At 52.7% G+C, this 20515-nt stretch overlaps 1 protein-coding gene across 1 annotated transcript in view; it reads left to right on the top strand.

Moving 5' to 3' along the window:
• The window catches only part of tnfsf12 (TNF superfamily member 12), a 92401-nt gene that overhangs the window by 12387 nt on the left and 59499 nt on the right, over positions 1 to 20515 (top strand). Inside the window, exons 2-5 of the mRNA XM_078200775.1 lie at positions 8833 to 8971; positions 12376 to 12420; positions 14044 to 14085; positions 18976 to 19094. Of these exons, the coding sequence (XP_078056901.1) occupies positions 8833 to 8971; positions 12376 to 12420; positions 14044 to 14085; positions 18976 to 19094 (345 nt within the window). The remainder of the gene's footprint in view (positions 1 to 8832; positions 8972 to 12375; positions 12421 to 14043; positions 14086 to 18975; positions 19095 to 20515) is intronic.

The raw sequence follows: 20515 nt of genomic DNA on the forward strand, positions 1-20515 counted from the left end.
CATTGGATCTGCCAAAATGGATCACCACACACTTATCCGGGTTGAAGTCCATCTGCATGGGTTTCCTCCGGGTGCTCCGGTTTCCTCCCACAGTCCAAAGATGTGCGGGTTAGGTGGATTGGCCATGCTAAATTATCCCTTAGAGTCAGGGGGATTAACAGGGTAAATATGTGGGGCTACGGGGATAGGAAGGGATTGATGCAGACTCGATGGGCTGAATAGCCTCCTTCTGCACTGTAGGGATTCTATGATTCTACCCTAAACAGGTCACTAACTCAAGCTGTTATAGTTTGGGAAAGAACCCCACCGTGGGTGCTATGGAGGAATTTAGAGGTTAATAACCAACCTAGTTGGCCACATAACGTCTGAGGATCGTGGGATTGTATTCGTTGGAGTTTAGGAGGTTGAGGGGAGATCTGATAGAAACTTACAAGATAATGAACGGCTTAGATAGGATGGACGTAGGGAAGTTGTTTCCATTAACAGGGGAGACTAGGACGCGGGGGCACAGCCTTAGAATAAAAGGGAGTCACTTTAGAACAGAGATGAGGAGAAATTTCTTCAGCCAGAGAGTGGTAGGTCTGTGGAATTCATTGCCACAGAGGGCTGTGGAGGCCGAGACGTTGAGCGTCTTCAAGACAGAAATTGATAAATTCTTGATTTCTCGAGGAATTAAGGGCTATGGGGAGAGAGCGGGTAAATGGAGTTGAAATCAACCATGATTGAATGGTGGAGTGGACTCGATGGGCCGAATGGCCTTACTTCCACTCCTATGTCTTATGGTCTTATAATGAACATGTCTTCCTTGACCAGCAAGTCCTGGTGTGGGATTCGAACCCAGAACCTCTGGCTCCATAGAAGAGCTGCTTGCCACCTGCTGGGTCACAAGACCTCCTTCAATGTGACGTTCTTGCTTTGGAGGGAGTGCAGCGAAGGTTTACCAGGCTGATTCCGGGGATGGCGGGACTGATGTATGAGGAGACCAGGTTAGGATTGTTTTCGCTGGAGTTCAGACGAATGAGGGGGGAATCTCATAGAGACTTATAAAATTCTAACAGGAATGAAGGGTTTGTCATATGAGGAGCGGTTGAGGACTCTGGGTCTGTATTCGATGGAGTTTAGAAGGATGAGGGGGGGATCTAATTGAAACTTACAGATACTGAGAGGCCTGGATAGAGTGAACATGGAGAGGATGTTTCCACTAGTGGGAGAGACTAGAACCAGAAGGCACAATCTCAGAGTGAAGGGACGCTCTATTAAAACTGAAATGAGGAGGAATTTCTTCAACCAGAGAGTGGTGAATCTGTGGAACTCTTTGCCGCAGAAGGCTGTGGAGGCCGGGTCATTGAGTGTCTTTAAGACAGAGATAGATAGGTTCTTGATTAATAAGGGGATCAAGGGTTATGTGGAGAAGGCAGGAGAACAGGGATGAGAATCATATCGTCCACGATTGAATGGCGGAGCAGAATCGATGGGCCGAATGGCCCTAATTTTGCCCCTCTATCTCACGCTCTTGTGTTGTTATTTTACGAGAGAAGCCAAGGGTTTTGCAGTCCGCCATTTCAATCTCGGTGAAATCGAGGGTCTGAAGTCTTTGCGAAGGTGAGGTCCTTGTGTCTCCCCATCGCCACGGCAGCAGGAGGCGGCCTAGTAGGCCCAGGGGCCTGCAGCCTCAGCCTGACTTTCCTGGACCCCTTGCAGATGTCAGGGCCTGCTTGGCAGGGGTGGGGATTTGACGTTTGGCGACCTACTCCCCAGGATAGAAAATGCAGGTGATGTGAGCAAGGGCTCTGGCTGTCTGGAGCTCGGGGGGTGAGGGGGGGCGGTGGAGAGAGAGGCCTGGGGAAAGTGGGGGAGAGTGCAGGATGTGTTCGAGAATGAGGTGAAAAGCCGATTTTAAAGAGACGGCACCTTGAATACGCATTACTGACTCTTGACAACAATCTGTCAAAGCAGACAAGGTTACAAGAAGAAAAGTGTGACTTGTGGGATTTGGCAGCTGGCCTGTGTTTGGTTACCATAACAACTTTGACCCAAAATAAGTATAAACAGGGGAGCAGTGGTCTCTCACAGGAGGAAGACATTCACGGCGCCTTGTTGAAGAAGGATCCACCCTCAGCCTTGCAAAACGTATCTCCTTGCGTGTTTTTTTCAATTCCATCCCATTGTTCCTTCCCTCACCTCTGACCTACGCCCCTGATCCTGTCACAAACTTCCTGCCCCCAACTCTCCCGACCTGCCAACACTTGCGGCCATTGTTTGACTCCGATTTCCTCTGGAGATCCACACAGGCCAGCCCAGAGTCCTTGAAACGCAGCGAGCAAAACAACTTTTTTATTGATGCCGTGCCCGGAGTGAAGTGACGCCTCCCAAAATCTGACACCGACTCGTGTAAGGAAACGCCAGGGCTAAAAGTTTAACCAGAGAGGTATCGCAACGGAGACGAGAGAGAGAGAGAGAGAGACGGAGAGGTTTAGGGGGGGATTCCAGAGCTAAACACTGCCCCCCTCCACCCACCACCCCGGCAGCTGAAGGCACGGCCGCCAGTGGTGGAGCAGCAGGGGATAGAATTCTACAGTGCAGAAGGAGGCCGTTTGGCCCATCGAGTCTGCACCGACCACAATCCCACTCAAGCCCTATCCCCATGTATTTACCCTAGCTGCCCCCCCGCTCAACTCTAAGGGGCAATTTAGCATGGCCAATACACCTAACCCGCACATCTTTGGACACTAAGGGGCAATTTAGCATGGCCAATCCACCTAAGCTGCGCATCTTTGGACACTAAGGGGCAATTTAGCATGGCCAATACACCTAACCCGCACATCTTTGGACACTAAGGGGCAATTTAGCATGGCCAATCCCCCTAACCTGTACATCTTTGGACACTAAGGGGCAATTTAGCATGGCCAATCCACCTAACCTGCACATCTTTGGACACTAAGGGGCAATTTAGCATGGCCAATCCACCTAACCTGCACATCTTTGGACACTAAGGGGCAATTTAGCACGGCCAATCCCCCTAACCTGCACATCTTTGGACAGTGGGAGGAAACCGGAGCACCCGGAGGAAACCCACGCAGACACTGGGGAGAACATACAAACTCCACACAGACAGTGACCTGAGCCGGGAATCAAACCCGGGCCCCTGGCGCTGCGAGGCAGCAGTGCTAACCCATTGTGCTACCGTGCCGCCCTCGAGGATGTTCAAGAGGCCAGAATAGGAGGGGCTGAGAGATCATGGGGGCTTTAGCGGGGAGTGGGGGTGCTGTGGGAGGCTACAGTGGGAGAGAAGGTGCTATACAGGCAATTTGTGAAGGTGGGTAAGGGGGTACCACCCAGCTGGGCGAGGGCGGAGGGAGATGGGTGAACTGGATTTGATACAAGTTAGGATACAGATAGCGGAGTCTTGGATCCCCACAAGGTTTACCATCCACATTCACCCCGCCTCCCCTCCACAGATAAACAAATTCCCCCTGCCACCATCATAGAATCCCTACGGTACAGTGCATTCAGCCCATCGAGTCTGCACCGACCACAATCCCACCCAGGCCCTATCCCTGTAACCCCACACATTTACCCTGCTAGTCCTCATGACACTAAGGGGCAATTTAGCACGGCCAATTCACCTAACCCGCACATCTTTGGAGTGTGGGAGGACACCCGGGGAGAACATACAGACTCCACCCAGACAGTGACCCGAGGTCAGAATCAAACCCGGGTCCCTGGCGCTCTGAGGCAGCAGCGCTAACCCACTGTGTTTGATGGGACAGTGTAGAGGGAGCTTTACTCTGTATCTAACCCCGTGCTGTACCTGTCCTGGGAGTGTTTGATGGGGGACAGTGTAGAGGGAGCTTTACTCTGTATCTAACCCCGTGCTGTACCTGTCCTGGGAGTGTTTGATGGGGACAGTGTAGAGGGAGCTTTACTCTGTATCTAACCCCGTGCTGTACCTGTCCTGGGAGTGTTTGATGGGGACAGTGTAGAGGGAGCTTTACTCTGTATCTAACCCCGTGCTGTACCTGTCCTGGGAGTGTTTGATGGGACAGTGTAGAGGGAGCTTTACTCTGTATCTAACCCCGTGCTGTACCTGTCCTGGGAGTGTTTGATGGGGACAGTGTAGAGGGAGCTTTACTCTGTATCTAACCCGTGCTGTACCTGTCCTGGGAGTGTTTGATGGGGACAGTGTAGAGGGAGCTTTACTCTGTATCTAACCCCGTGCTGTACCTGTCCTGGGAGTGTTTGATGGGGACAGTGTAGAGGGAGCTTTACTCTGTATCTAACCCCGTGCTGTACCTGTCCTGGGAGTGTTTGATGGGGACAGTGTAGAGGGAGCTTTACTCTGTATCTAACCCCGTGCTGTACCTGTCCTGGGAGTGTTTGATGGGGACAGTGTAGAGGGAGCTTTACTCTGTATCTAACCCCGTGCTGTACCTGTCCTGGGAGTGTTTGATGGGGACAGTGTAGAGGGAGCTTTACTCTGTATCTAACCCCGTGCTGTACCTGTCCTGGGAGTGTTTGATGGGACAGTGTAGAGGGAGCTTTACTCTGTATCTAACCCCGTGCTGTACCTGTCCTGGGAGTGTTTGATGGGGACAGTGTAGAGGGAGCTTTACTCTGTATCTAACCCCGTGCTGTACCTGTCCTGGGAGTGTTTGATGGGGACAGTGTAGAGGGAGCTTTACTCTGTATCTAACCCTGTGCTGTACCTGTCCTGGGAGTGTTTGATGGGGGACAGTGTAGAGGGAGCTTTACTCTGTATCTAACCCCGTGCTGTACCTGTCCTGGGAGTGTTTGATGGGGACAGTGTAGAGGGAGCTTTACTCTGTATCTAACCCTGTGCTGTACCTGTCCTGGGAGTGTTTGATGGGGACAGTGTAGAGGGAGCTTTACTCTGTATCTAACCCTGTGCTGTACCTGTCCTGGGAGTGTTTGATGGGGGACAGTGTAGAGGGAGCTTTACTCTGTATCTAACCCCGTGCTGTACCTGTCCTGGGAGTGTTTGATGGGGGACAGTGTAGAGGGAGCTTTACTCTGTATCTAACCCCGTGCTGTACCTGTCCTGGGAGTGTTTGATGGGGGACAGTGAAGAGGGAGCTTTACTCTGTATCTAACCCCGTGCTGTCTGGAAGACAGTAGGGAGGGAGTGTGCTGTATCTGTCTTCCTAACTCTGCATTGCAGGAAGAGTTGAAGCTAGCCGGGATTATCACCATGTCTTTGTACCTGGGAGCAGGATGTTGATGGGTTGATGCGGGAGTATCCTGTCACATACATTCCTGTTTCCTTGCTGCAACTGTTCCTGAGCTCTGATAGAAGCAGTTCACGCATTCCCAGGGCGCAGTCTGGGGAAATAGATATCAGCATTGCGAGCAAATGTCTGTCATGTTTTGAATAGTGTGGAACCAGCCCAGGATCCGGTTTGAGTGAATTACACGGGGGATCCACATCTCCCCGTGGCCACAGCTCTAGAATTTAACTCCGCCACCCCCCCCCCCCCCCCCCCCCCTCTCCCCGCCTCCAACCCCAGCCCACCATATTTCACTCTGTCTGTCTGCCTCTCTCTCTGCCTGCCTCTCTCTCTCTGCCTGCCTCTCTCTCTCTGCCTGCCTCTCTCTCTCTGCCTGCCTCTCTCTCTCTGCCTGCCTCTCTCTCTCTGCCTGCCTCTCTCTCTCTGCCTGCCTCTCTCTCTCTGCCTGCCTCTCTCTCTCTGCCTGCCTCTCTCTCTCTGCCTGCCTCTCTCTCTCTGCCTGCCTCTCTCTCTCTGCCTGCCTCTCTCTCTCTGCCTGCCTCTCTCTCTCTGCCTGCCTCTCTCTCTCTCTGCCTGCCTCTCTCTCTCTGCCTGCCTCTCTCTCTCTGCCTGCCTCTCTCTCTCTGCCTGCCTCTCTCTCTCTGCCTGCCTCTCTCTCTCTGCCTGCCTCTCTCTCTCTGCCTGCCTCTCTCTCTCTGCCTGCCTGTCTCTCTCTGCCTGCCTGCCTCTCTCTGCCTGCCTGCCTCTCTCTGCCTGCCTGCCTCTCTCTGCCTGCCTGCCTCTCTCTGCCTGCCTGCCTCTCTCTGCCTGCCTGCCTCTCTCTGCCTGCCTGCCTCTCTCTGCCTGCCTGCCTCTCTCTGCCTGCCTGCCTCTCTCTGCCTGCCTGCCTCTCTCTGCCTGCCTGCCTCTCTCTGCCTGCCTGCCTCTCTCTGCCTGCCTGCCTCTCTCTGCCTGCCTGCCTCTCTCTGCCTGCCTGCCTCTCTCTGCCTGCCTGCCTCTCTCTGCCTGCCTGCCTCTCTCTGCCTGCCTGCCTCTGTCTGTCTGTCTGTGTTTCCCACACAGGTTTCCCGAGACTGGGATGGATAGGAATTCCCCAGTGTGAGGTGTAGCAGAGGGAGTGAGGGTTATTTTAACTCCTGCTGCACTGGCGGGTTGTGAGGATGTGATTTACATCCCTTTACCCCACTCAGTTTCACACTGGCTTGGCCTCTGTGCTGGCTTCAGATCACAGAATCCCCACGGTGCAGAAGGAGGCCATTCGGCCCATCGAGTCTGCACCGACTACAATCCCACCCGGGCCCTATCCCCATAACCCCACGTATTTACTCTGCTAATCCCGCTGACTCTAAGGGGCAATTTAGCACGGCCAATCCACCCTAACCCGCACATCTTTGGAGTGTGGGAGGAAACCGGAGCACCCGGAGGAAACCCACGCAGACACGGGGAGAACGTGCAGACTCCGCACAGACAGCGACCCCAAGCCGGGAATCGAACCCAGGTCCCTGACGCTGGGAGGCAGCGGCGCTAACCCACCGTGCCATCGTGTTTGATTGCTCAGTGTTGGCATCTCTGGCACTGTAGCCCCTCCCGCGGCAGTGGCAGCCGAGACTGGTTCCCTGGATCTGGGGCCAACTGATCCACGCTGACTAAAACTGGTGTCTGTGACGGAGCTCAGTGTGGGCCAGAACTCTTCAACTGATAATATTCAGCAGGTTAGACAGCGTCTGTGGAGAGATAAAGGACAGTACAGCACAGGAACAGGGCCCTTCGGCCCTCCAAGCATGCGCCAATCACGTTGCCCTATCCAGACCAACCGTTTATATCCCTCTATCCCCCGTCTGTTCATGTGTCTATCCAGGTAAGTCTTAAATGTCGCCAACGTGTCTGCCTCACCCACCTCACTTGGCAGCGCATTCCAGGCCCCCACCACCCTCTGTGTAAAAAACATCCCCCCGCACATCTCCACTGAACCTTTCCCCCCTCATCTTGACCTTGTGCCCCCTGTAATTGTCAATTCTGCCCCTGGGAAAAAGCTTCCAACTGTTCACCCTATCCACACCCCTCATAATTTTATAAACTTCTAACGGGTCGCCCCCTCAACCTCCGTCTTTCCAGGGAGAACGATCCCAGTCTATTCAATCTCTCCTCTTGGTTAATACCCTCCAGACCAGGCAACATCCTGGTAAACCTTTTCTGCACTCTCTCCAAAGCCTCCGCGGCCTTCTGGGAGTGTGGTGACCAGAACTGGGCGCAGTATTCCAAATGTGGCCGAACCAACGTTTTAGATAACAGTAACTTAATTTGCCAACTTTTCTACTCGACTCCCCGTCCGATGAAGACAAGCGTGCCCTATGTTTTCTTCACCACCTTTTCCACCTGTGCTGCCACTGTTAAGGATCTGTGGGCCTGCACTCCCAGATCTCTCTGTGTGTCTGTGCTCCTGATGGTTCCGCCATTTTGGTAGAACTAACGTAGGGGGGAGCGATACGATAAATGGCAGAACCATAAAGGGTGTAGATACCCAGAGGGACCTGGGTGTGCAAGTCCACAGATCCTTGAAGATGACGTCACAGGTGGAGAAGGTGGTGAATAAGGCATATGGCATGTTTGCCTTTATAGGACGGGGCATAGAGTATAAAAGTTGGGGTCTGATGTTGCAGTTGTATAGAACGCTGGTTCGGCCGCATTTGGAGTACTGCGCCCAGTTCTGGTCGCCACACTACCAGAAGGACGTGGAGGCTTTAGAGAGAGTGCAGAGGAGGTTTACCAGGATGTTGCCTGGTATGGAAGGGCTTAGTTATGAGGAGAGATTGGGTAAACTGGGGTCGTTCTCACCGGAAAGACGGAGGATGAGGGGTGACCTAATAGAGGTGTATAAAATTATGAAAGGCATAGATAGGGTGAACGGTGGGAAGCTTTTTCCCAGGTCGGTGGTGACGTTCACGAGGGGTCATAGGTTCAAGGTGAGGGGGGGGTGGTGGGTTAACACGGATATCAGAAGGACATATTTTACACAGAGGGTGGTGGGGGCCTGGAATGCGCTGCCGGGCAAGGTGGTGGAGGCGGACACACTGGGAACGTTTAAGACTTATCTAGATAGCCATATGAACGGAGTGGGAATGGAGGGATACAGAAGAATGGTCTAGTTTGGACCAGGGAGCGGCGCGGGCTTGGAGGGCCGAAGGGCCTGTTCCTGTGCTGTATTGTTCTTTGTATTTATTTTATAGCTCCCAGCTGAATTGGAAAGGGAGATTTCTCAGGAACAAAGACTGGACAATGAGAGAGATGCAACAGTGCAGTGGAGGGAACGATTCTTCCTGTTGAGGAAGAGCCAAGATGGGAATGTAATGTTGCTAGGTGACGACGGGTCTGGAGAAGGATGGATGGTGGACAATAAGGTGGGATATGACCCCCCCCCCCCCCCCCCCGCCCCCCACCCGCCTCCGATCCCGGGATGTACGTTGTATGTGGTGATGGGTCGATTGGATTTAGCCAACCTAGGCGGGTGGGAATGGCAGGATCTGATGAGCCGGAGGGACATGGCGTTCTACCCAGTGCCCATTCCGTCTGCTCTGCTCTCTGACAGGGGGACAAGCCAACACTCCTGGAAGGCATCAGTCCGGATATGACCCGGGACTCGGGGAAGCCCGGAATGAGGTTGAGCTTCCTGCAGGGGCTGGTGGAAAGCAAAAGGTTGACGCGGATAAGGAGAGAACGCGGAAGAGGTAAGCAAACGGCCTCTCCCAAGGACCGAAAGCTCTTTGTCGCCATTCTGCCCCTCGCGCCTGTCCTGCAAGCCCCTTGAGAAGAGTCCGACATTTAATCCCGTACCCTTCACAATGTTTCAAGCTTTCGTGCACAGAGGGCTGGCATCGCGGTTATGTCACTGGACTGGGAACCCAGAGGCCTGGAGTTTATTCTCTGGGGACGCGGGTTCGAATCCCACCCCGACAGTAAGAGTGGAATTTAAATTAAAATAATAAAATCAGGAATTGAAAACTAGTCTCAGTAACGGTGACCATGAAACTATCGTCGATTGGCGTAAAAACCCATCTGGCTCACTAATGCCCCCATTTGGGAAGAAAATCTGCTGTCCTTACCCATGCGGTCTGTGAGGAGATAGAAGTCTACAAGATTATGAGGGGCATGGACAGAGTGGATAGTCAGAAGCTTCTTCCCAGGGTGGAAGAGTCGCTTACTAGGGGGGCACAGGTTTGAGGGGCAAGGTTTAAAGGAGATGTACGAGGCAGATTTTTTACACAGAGGGTGGTGGGTGCCTGGAACTCGCTGCCGGGGGAGGTAGTGGAGGCAGATACGATAGTGAGTTTTAAGGGGCGTCTTGACAAATACATGAATAGATCAATACATGAATAGGATGGGAATAGAACTGTGGATCCAGAACTGGCTTGCCCAAAGGAGGCAGAGAGTGGGTATAGATGGGTCTTTTTCTAAATGGAGGTCGGTCACCAGTGGTGTGCCCCAGGGATCTGTTCTGGGACCCTTGCTGTTTGTCATTTTCATAAATGACCTGGATGAGGAAGCGGAGGGATGGGTTGGTAAGTTTGCCGATGACACGAAGGTTGGTGGGGTTGTGGATAGTCTGGAGGGATGTCAGAAGTTACAGAGGGACATAGATAGGATGCAAGACTGGGCGGAGAAGTGGCAGATGGACTTCAACCCAGATAAATGCGTCGTGGTCCATTTTGGCAGGTCAAATGGGATGAAGGAGTACAATATAAAGGGAAAGACTCTTAGTACGGTAGAGGATCAGAAGGACCTTGGGGTCCGGATCCATAGGACTCTTAAATCGGCCCCGCAGGTGGAGGAGGTGGTTAAGAAGGCGTATGGTGTGCTGGCCTTTATCAATCGAGGGATTGAGTTTAGGAGTCCGGGGATAATGATGCAGCTATATAAGACCCTCGTCAGACCCCACTTGGAGTACTGTGCTCAGTTCTGGTCGCCTCATTACAGGAAGGATGTGGAAAAGATTGAAAGGGTGCAGAGGAGATTTACAAGGATGTTGCCTGGATTGAGTGGCATGCCTTATGAGGATAGGCTGAGGGAGCTCGGTCTTTTCTCCTTGGAGAGACGTAGGATGAGAGGAGACCTAATAGAGGTGTACAAGATGTTGAGAGGCATAGATCGGGTGGACTCTCAGAGGCTTTTTCCCAGGGTGGAAATGGCTGCTACGAGAGGACACAGGTTTAAGGTGCTGGGGGGTAGGTACAGGGGAAATGTTAGGGGTAAGTTTTTCACACAGAGGGTGGTGGGCGAGTGGAATCGGCTGCTGTCAGTGGTGGTGGAGGCGAACTCAATAGGGTCTTTTAAGAGACTCCTGGATGAGTACATGGGACTTTATAGGATGGAGGGTTATAGGTAGGCCTAGAAGGTAGGGATATGTTCGGCACAACGTGTGGGGCCAAAGGGCCTGTTTTGTGCTGTAGTTTTTCGATGTTTCTATGATATGGGCCCCGGAAGGGTCGGGGGTTTTAGTTCAGTCGGGCAGCATGGTCGGTGCAGGCTTGGAGGGCCGAAGGGCCTGTTCCTGTGCTGTAATTTTCTTTGTTCTTTGTACCCAGTCTGGCCTCCATGTGACTCCAGACCCACAGCAATGTGGTTGACTCTTAACTGCCCTCCATGGGGCAAAGAATGATGTGAACCCTTTTTAATTTTTTCGTGGGACATGGGCGTCGCTGGCTGGGCCCAGCATTTATTGCCCATCCCTAGTTGCCCTTGGAGGGCAGTTAAGAATCAACCACATTGGCTGTGGCTCTGGAGTCACGTGTAGGCCAGACCGGGTAAGGACGGCAGATTTCATAGATCATAGAGTGTCCCTTTCACCATAGAAGCCTACAGTGCAGAAGGAGGCCATTCAGCCCATCGAGTCTGCACTGACTACAATACCACCCAAGCCCATGCCATTAACCTAGCTAGTTCCCCTGACATTGAGGGGCAATTTAGCACAGCCAATCCACCGAACCTGCACATCTTTGGACTGTGGGAGGAAGCTGGAGCACCCGGAGGAAACCCACGCAGACACGGGGAGAATGTGTCGAGTTTGCACAGTCAGTGACCCAAGCCGGGAATCGAACCCGGGTCCCTGGTGCTGTGAGGCAGCAGTGCTAACCACTGTGCCGCTTCCTTACCTAAAGGACATTAGTGAACCAGATGGGTTTTTCCGACAATGGGTCATCAGTAGATTCTTAATTCCAGATATTTTTTATTGAATTCAAATTCCACCGTCTGCCGTGGCGGGATTCGAACCCGGGTCCCCCAGAACATTAGTTGAGTTAATAGTCGAGTGATAATACCACTAGGCCACCGGCAAAGCAGCCAGCATAATCATGGACCCCACGCATTCCGGACATTCTCTCTTCCACCTTCTTCCATCGGGAGAAAGATACAAAAGTCTGAGGTCACGGACCAACCGACTCAAGAACAGCTTCTTCCCTGCTGCCGTCAGACTTTTGAATGGACCTACCTCGCATTAAGTTGATCTTTCTCTACACCCTAGCTATGACTGTAACACTACATTCTGCACTCTCTCCTTTCCTTCTCTATGAACAGTATGCTTTGTCTGTTTCGCGCGCAAGAAACAATACTTTTCACTGTATCCCAATAATAATAAATCAAATCCTTCTCCCCTATGTACTCTATGAATGGTATGCTTTGTCTGTATAGCGCGCAAGAAACAATACTTTTCACTGTATCCCAGTACATGTGACAATAATAAATCAAATCAAATCCTGTAAAATCTGCCTCTAATTCGAAACTCCGATCCCCGTTCCCCGAACTCACTAGCCACCCCTGTCCGTCCCCTTTAATATCGTCAACTCTTCGCTCAAATCATCCTCTTCACCTTCGAAGTCCAGGGACAGGAAGCAAGCCCAGTTTCTGAAATGCCTCCCTTTGTAATTTAACTTGGGGAGAGATCCAGCAATCGGTCCAAGAAATCTACACTCCCTCCGGGACAACTTTTCCTGAGGCCGAGAGCTTCGGGTTGGAATGTTAACCCGTCGCGGCGTTGAACCCTCACGTTCCAGGGCAGTTCCCGTCTGACTGAGATCCAATTATCCCTCTTTCCCCCCATGGCGGTAATAACTCTGGGTTCTCTCCTTTCCTCCAACAGTCTCTGGGTCGAAGAATAAACAGCCCATGGCTGCTCACTTTGAAGGTAAGAACAGTCTTTATTAACGTGGGGCGGGGGCGAAAACCCAAAACATTCCCGCGCCCCACCCTGTCCCGGAGTATTTGCTGAGTGAGGATTCAACTCCCTCCATAACCCGCATCCCACCCACTCACATTCTCAGCCAGGGAGAGTCAGCATGTGTGGGATGAGGGATATGGAGGGAGAGTGAGATACAGAACTGTGTACAGTTCTGGTCACCCTATTCTAACTGTGTACAGTTCTGGTCACCCTATTATAGAAAGGATATTATTAAACTAGAAAGAGTGCAGAAAAGATTTACTAGGATGCTACCGGGACTTGATGGTTTGAGTTATAAGGAGAGGCTGGATAGACTGGGACTTTTTTCTCTGGAGTGTAGGAGGCTGAGGGGTGATCTTATAGAGGTCTATAACATAATGAGGGGCACAGATCAGCTAGATAGTCAATATCTTTTCCCAAAGGTAGGGGAGTCTAAACCTAGAGGGCATAGGTTTAAGGTGAGAGGGGAGAGATACAAAAGTGTCCAGAGGGGCAATTTTTTCACGCAGAGGGTGGTGAGTGTCTGGAACGAGCTGCCAGAGGCAGTAGTAGAGGCGGGTACAATTTTGTCTTTTAAAAAGCGTTTAGACAGTTACATGGGTACGATGGGTAGAGAGGGATATGGGCCAAATGCGGGCAATTGGGACTAGCTTAGTGGTTTAAAAAAAAGGGCGGCATGGACAAGTTGGGCCGAAGGGCCTGTTTCCATGCTGTAAACCTCTGTGACCCGTACCCCAGTGAGAGTCAGTGTGTGTGGGACCCGTACCCCAGTGAGAGTCAGTGTGTGTGGGACCCGTACCCCAGTGAGAGTCAGTGTGTGTGGGACCCGTACCCCAGTGAGAGTCAGTGTGTGTGGGACCCGTACCCCAGTGAGAGTCAGTGTGTGTGGGACCCGTACCCCAGTGAGAGTCAGTGTGTGTGGGACCCGTACCCCAGTGAGAGTCAGTGTGTGTGGGACCCGTACCCCAGTGAGAGTCAGTGTGTGTGGGACCCGTACCCCAGTGAGAGTCAGTGTGTGTGGGACCCGTACCCCAGTGAGAGTCAGTGTGTGTGGGACCCGTACCCCAGTGAGAGTCAGTGTGTGTGGGACCCGTACCCCAGTGAGAGTCAGTGTGTGTGGAACCCGTACCCCAGTGAGAGTCAGTGTGTGTGGGACCCGTACCCCAGTGAGAGTCAGTGTGTGTGGGACCCGTACCCCAGTGAGAGTCAGTGTGTGTGGGACCCGTACCCCAGTGAGAGTCAGTGTGTATGGAACCCGTACCCCAGTGAGAGTCAGTGTGTATGGAACCCGTACCCCAGTGAGAGTCAGTGTGTGTGAGACCCGTCCCCCAGTGAGAGTCAGTGTGTGTGGAACCCGTACCCCAGTGAGAGTCAGTGTGTGTGAAACCCGTACCCCAGTGAGAGTCAGTGTGTGTGAAACCCGTACCCCAGTGAGAGTCAGTGTGTGTGGGACCCGTACCCCAGTGAGAGTCAGTGTGTGTGGGACCCGTACCCCAGTGAGAGTCAGTGTGTGTGGAATATTTAGTGATGAGATGAATATCGGTTAAAGATCTCCTGCGATTTGATTTGCTCTCTTGTTTTCCCCTGCAGTGATCCCCAATAATAACGCTGGGACGTACACCGTGGAAAGGGGTAAGGTCGACATTTCTGACGATGTTTTATCTGCGACACACCTGCAGCCCAGATTTCTCTCGAATGGGGATGAGTCCTTGAGCAGAGTTTATTGTCGGATGGGCTGGGATCTTACAAAGCCCTGGAAAGCTCGAGATAAATTCCAATAAATCCCATTCCTATCGAAGTGGAGTTGTTTGTTATTTGTTGAAGGACGGTGTTCGCTGTGGGTGCTGTTTCTATTATAACTTACTGGTTTACCGTTGCGGTGAAGTGTTTGCAAGAAGAGTGACACGGTGGTTAACACTGCTGCCTCACAGCGCCAGGGACCCGGGTTCGATTCCTGGCTCGGGTCACTGTCTGTGCGGAGTTTGCACGTTCTCCCCGTGTCTGCATGGGTTTCCTCCGGATGCTCCGGTTTCCTCCCACAGTCCGAAAAAACGTGCTGGTTAGGGTGCATTGATGTGGAGAAAATAAACCTGTTGGACTTCAACCTGGTGTTGTTAAACTTCTTACTAGGGTGCATTGGCCATGCTAAATTCTCCCTCGGTGTTACCCGAACAGGCGCCGGAGTGTTGGGCCTAGGGGACTTTCATTGCGGTGTTAATGTAACCCAACTTGTGACACTAATAAATAAACTTTAACTTTTTAACCTTGAAGGCGGGTTGTGGATAACTCGCGCTGGCTATTTGTTACTGTGTATTCATAGAAAAAATCATAGAAACCCTACAGTGCAGAAGGAGGCCATTCGGCCCATCGAGTCTGCACCGACCACAATCCCACCCAGGCCCTACCCCCACATATTTTACCCGCTAATCCCTCTAACCTACGCATCTCAGGACTCTAAGGGGCAATTTTTTTAACCTGGCCAATCAACCTAACCCGCACATCTTTGGACTGTGGGAGGAAACCGGAGCACCCGGAGGAAACCCACGCAGACACAGGGAGAATGTGCAAACTCCACACAGACAGTGACCCGAGCCGGGAATCGAACCCGGGACCCTGGAGCTGTGAAGCAGCAGTGCTAACCACTGTGCTACCGTGTCGCCCATTGTTGGTTTGTGTTGTTGTATTGAAGCTGGCGTGTTTACTGTTGAGATTGTGTTATAGCGGATGTTATTTTTATAATTTATTATTGTGAGATTGCATCCTGGTTTGTTATTTAAAAGTGTAATGTGTTTCGTATTTGCGAATTTCTTTAAATAAATAACCGGGGTCTTACCCAGAGGCTGGGGAATCGGTAGCTGCCACTTCTGCCAGGGGAGGGAAGGCCCACTTAAATTCAGTGCCCACGGGGCAATTATGTGGCCGGGTGAGTGAGTGCAGAACGGGGTAGCATGGAGGCCTGGGAGGGGGGGGGGGTCCCCCAAGGCGGGTCCACCCTCGCCGAGGTGGAGGGGTGTTCCCCTGAGTGAGTGTCTTTGAACGAGAGACCCCTCCCACACTGCCCTCCTACCCCAAGAACCCTGCAACCAAGCCCAAGAGTGTTTCCCCGTGTGGCGATCCCTCTGAGTGCCAGCAGCAGTGGAATGGGACCCATGAGTGGGCATTAATCGCCCCCCCATCCCCTTCGAGGGCCTCAGTTGGTATCCGGGTGGCGGGTCCCTTCCCCCCCCCCCCCAGGTTAAAGGAACCCTGGCTCCTAACTCGCTGGGGGCAGATGGGACAATAAATATCCTGCCCCTATCACAGGGTCCAAATCCCGAAACTCCCTCCCTAACAGCACTGTGGGTGTACCTACACCACACGGGACTGCAGCGATAAGGGTTTGCTGCCCCTGTTGGAAGAGCCGGTTTCTTGGCTGAACAGGTGACGGGGGAGTCCGTCACGTCCCGATCCCTGCCCGTCCCTCTCTGCGTCCCCCCCCTCCCCCCTCAAGGTCGACGGCCCCGTGCAAAGGACTTGAATCGGAATCTGGGTCTCACGCTGCATTGGGCTGGGGAAACGTCAGCCAAAGCTGCCATCTGGTGGTCAGGCCAACCAACTGCAACCAGCCGACAAACACAGCAACTGCAAACAAAACACCGAGCTGTCTTTCGAGCTCGATCCTCCGCCTCCTCAGCACTTGCCACTGAAGTGCTTCTTTGTTTAATTCATTCGTGGGACGTGGGCGTCGCTGGCTGGGCCAGCATTTATTGCCAGTCCCTAGTTCCCGAGGGCAGTGGAGAGTCACCCACATTGGCTGTGGCTCTGGAGTCACATGTAGGCCAGACCGGGGTAAGGACGGCAGATTTCCTTCCCTAAAGGAACCAGATGGGTTTTTCCCACAATGGGTCATCAGTAGATTCTTAATCCCAGATTTTTTTTAAAAAATTGATTTCAAATTCCACCATCTGCCGTGGCGGGATTCGAACCCGGGTTCCCCGGAACATTAGCTGAGTTTCTGGATTAATATTCCAGCGATAATACCACTAGGCCGGCGCCTCCCGACCGTTAGCTGTGTAAGTCCTGCCCTGGCTTTTTGTACCAAAGTGCAACACCTCGCATTTATCTGAATTAAACTCCATCTGCCACCCTCGATCCAGTGGCTCAGTTGATCAAGATCCGCAGCATGATCACCAGATCCTTAGATCCGGTCAGTTGTTAGCGGCAGTCGGTCGGCAACCCAGGCAGCAATTGTGCAGAGAAAAACCGAGGGAATATTTCATTTGATTTGATTTATTGTTGTCACATGTATTGGGACACAGTGAAAAGTATTGTTTCTTGCGCACTATACAGACAAAGCATACCGTTCATAGAGTACATAGGGGAGAAGGAAAGGAGAGGGTGCAGAATGTAGTGTTACAGTCATAGCTAGGGTGTAGAGAAAGATCAACTTAACGCGAGGTAGGTCCATTCAAAAGTCTGACAGCAGCAGGGAAGAAGCTGTTCTTGAGTCGGTTGGTACGTAACCTCAGACTTTTGTATCTTTTTCCTGATGGAACATAAGAACTAGGAGCAGGAGTAGGCCATCTAGCCCCCCCAAGTCTGCTCCGCCATTCAATAAGATCATGGCTGATCTGATAATGGGTTCAGTTCCACTTACCCGCCCGCTCCCCATAACCCTTAATTCCCTTCATGGTTAAAAATCTATCTATCTGTGACTTAAACACATTTAACGAGGTAGCCTCTACTGCTTCATTGGGCAGAGAATTCCAAAGATTCACTACCCTCTGGGAGGAGAAGTTCCTCCTCAACTCTGTAAGGGAAGAAGGTGGAAGAGAGAATGTCCGGGGTGCGTGGGGTCCTTAATTATGCTGACTGCTTTTCCCGAGGCAGCGGGAAGTGTAGACAGAGTCAATGGATGGGAGGCTGGTTTGCGTGATGGATTGGGCTACATTCACGACCCTTTGTAGTTCCTTGCGGTCTTGGGCAGAGCAGGAGCCCAGACCAAGCTGTGATACAACCAGAAAGAATGCTTTTCTATGGTGCATCTGTAAAAGTTGGTGAGAGTCGTAGCTGACATGCCAAATTTCCTTAGTCTTCTGAGAAAGTAGAGGCATTGGTGGGGCTTTCTTAATTATAGTGTCGGCATGGGGGGGACCAGGACAGGTTGTTGGTGATCTGGATACCTTTCAGGTGAAGCTCTGTTTCTCTCGACAGCCTTCGTGAGTGGCAGACTGTGGCGGAGTGGCTCACGTCACTGGGCTTGCAAGGCCAGGGTAATGCTGTGAGGGACACGGGTTCAAATCCCACCCTCGGAGCTGGTGAAAGTTAAATTTAATGAATTAATAAATCTGGAATTAAAAGCGGGTCTTAATCGATGAAGCTTTAGCACTTGAGAAACAATACTTTTCACTGTATCCCAATACACGTGACAATAATAAAAACCCATCTGGTTCACTCCTGCCCCCTTTAGAGGGAAGGAAATCTGCTGTCCTTACCCAGTCTGGCCTACATGTGACTCCATACCCACAGCCAATGTTATAGCTCTTGGGACGAAGAGCATTTGAAGGATATATGGGGGGGAGGCGGGATTTGTTCACTGAGTTGGATGATCAGCGTAACACCGTAAGATATCAGAGCAGGATTAGGCCACTCGGCCCATCGAGTCTGCCCCGCCATTCAATCATGGCTGACATGATTCTCATCCCCATTCTCCTGCCTTTTCCCCATAACCCCTGATCCCTTATTGATCAAGAACCTATCTATCTCTGTCTTAAAGACACTCAATGACCTGGCCTCCACAGCCTTCTGCGGCAAAGAGTTCCACAGATTCACCACTCTCTGGCTGAAGAAATTCCTCCTCATCTCTGTTTTAAAGGATCGTCCCTTTAGCCTGAGGTTGTGCCCTCTGGTTCCAGTTTTTCCTACTCGTGGAAACATCCTCTCCAGGTCCACTCTATCCGGGCCTCGCAGTATCCTGTAAGTTTCAATAAGATCCCCCCCTCATCCTTCTAAACTCCATCGAGTACAGACCCAGAGTCCTCAACCCGTTCCTCGTACGACAAGCTCTTCGTTCCAGGGATCATTCTTGTGAACCTCCTCTGGACCCTCTCCAAGGGCCAGCACATCCTTCCTTAGATACGGGGCCATGGGGTAATGAATGGCGGGGCAGGCTCGAAGGACTGAATGGAACCCCCACCTCCTCCTTTCTATCTGTCCCTCTGAAATGGAGACGGGCAATTGAATTCAGGTGGGCTACAGATACAGCCCACCCAGCGATGCCCATGTCCCGTGAAAGAATCGAAGACAGATGCGTGTGTGTCCCCCACGCCCTTTTCGGGCAAGTTGTTTTTCGTAGCTGTGGTTCCCCCGTGGTGCTGTGGGAAAAGCGCACAGTATGATCCCACACGGAGATCTTTGAGAGCAGGCTTGGGGATCTCTACAACCCAGTCGGTCAGCCTCCATCCAATTGAGTTGTGTTCCAACAGCGAGTCTGGTTAGGTTCTAAAAAGCGTTTCTCTTTTTTTTGCGTGTGTTTTTAAATAGATGGCCTGATCAAGCAGTGGTCTGAGTGTCCTCTACAAACCAGGAACACGCTGTCGTACAATAACAGGACGGGAGAGTTTGTCGTTCTCAAAGACGGCCTGTACTACATGTACAGCCAGGCAAGACGCGCGCTTTACAGCAGCTGCTTCCCGAAGTGTGTTTGCAATGTTGCCTCCATCTTCTCGAATCCCTCTCTAACCTCACCTGCCCCCTCCCGAACTCCATAACTGGGGTAATCTGGCCGCACTGTCAGAGGGTCAGGGCTGAGGGAGTGCCGCACTGTCAGAGGGTCAGTTAAGAGGGAGTGCCGCACTGTCAGAGGGTCCGTGCTGAGGGAGTGCCGCACTGTCAGAGGGTCAGTACTGAGGGAGTGCCGCACTGTCAGAGGGTCCGTGCTGAGGGAGTGCCGCACTGTCAGAGGGTCAGTGCTGAGGGAGTGCCGCACTGTCAGAGGGTCAGTACTGAGGGAGTGCCGCACTGTCAGAGGGTCAGTACTGAGGGAGTGCCGCACTGTCAGAGGGTCCGTGCTGAGGGAGTGCCGCACTGTCAGAGGGTCAGTGCTGAGGGAGCGCCACACTGTCGGAGGGTCAGTGCTGAGGGAGTGCGCACTGTCAGAGGGTCAGTGCTGAGGGAGTGCCGCACTGTCAGAGGGTCAGTGCTGAGGGAGTGCCGCACTGTCAGAGGGTCAGTGCTGAGGGAGTGCCGCACTGTCGGAGGGTCAGTGCTGAGGGAGTGCCGCACTGTCAGAGGGTCAGTGCTGAGGGAGTGCCGCACTGTCAGAGGGTCAGTGCTGAGGGAGTGCCGCACTGTCAGAGGGTCAGTGCTGAGGGAGTGCCGCACTGTCAGAGGGTCAGTGCTGAGGGAGCGCCGCACTGTCAGAGGGTCAGTGCTGAGGGAGTGCCGCACTGTCAGAGGGTCAGTGCTGAGGGAGTGCCGCACTGTCAGAGGGTCAGTGCTGAGGGAGTGCCGCACTGTCAGAGGGTCAGTGCTGAGCGAGCGCCGCACTTCGGAGAGTCGGCGCCGGGGGAGCGCCGCGTGGTCGGAGGGTCGACGCCGGGGGAGCGGACCTTCGGCAGTGTGGCACTCCCTCAGTACCGCATGTCCAGGCATTCGGAGTGACAGCCTGGGTTTTGTGTTCAGGTCTCGGGAGTGGGATTTGAACCAATGACCCTCAAACTCTCAGGAGACAGTGAAAGGGAGAGGAAGAAAGTGTTTGTGTCTGGGCACGAGAGAGAGAGAGAGAGCGAGTGTGTTCGTACATGCATAAGGGAGAGGATATGGGGGCACGCGAGAGAGGGAGGGGGAGTGTGTGTGTGAGGGGGAGTGTGTGTGTGAGGGGGAGTGTGTGTGTGAGGGGGAGTGTGTGTGTGAGGGGGAGTGTGTGTGTGAGGGGGAGTGTGTGTGTGAGGGGGAGTGTGTGTGTGAGGGGGAGTGTGTGTGTGAGGGGGAGTGTGTGTGTGAGGGGGAGTGTGTGTGTGAGGGGGAGTGTGTGTGTGAGGGAGGGGGAGTGTGTGTGTGAGGGAGGGGGAGTGTGTGTGTG

Source organism: Mustelus asterias, chromosome 31 (genome assembly GCF_964213995.1).
Source record: "Mustelus asterias chromosome 31, sMusAst1.hap1.1, whole genome shotgun sequence".
Taxonomy (NCBI): Eukaryota; Metazoa; Chordata; class Chondrichthyes; order Carcharhiniformes; family Triakidae; genus Mustelus; species Mustelus asterias.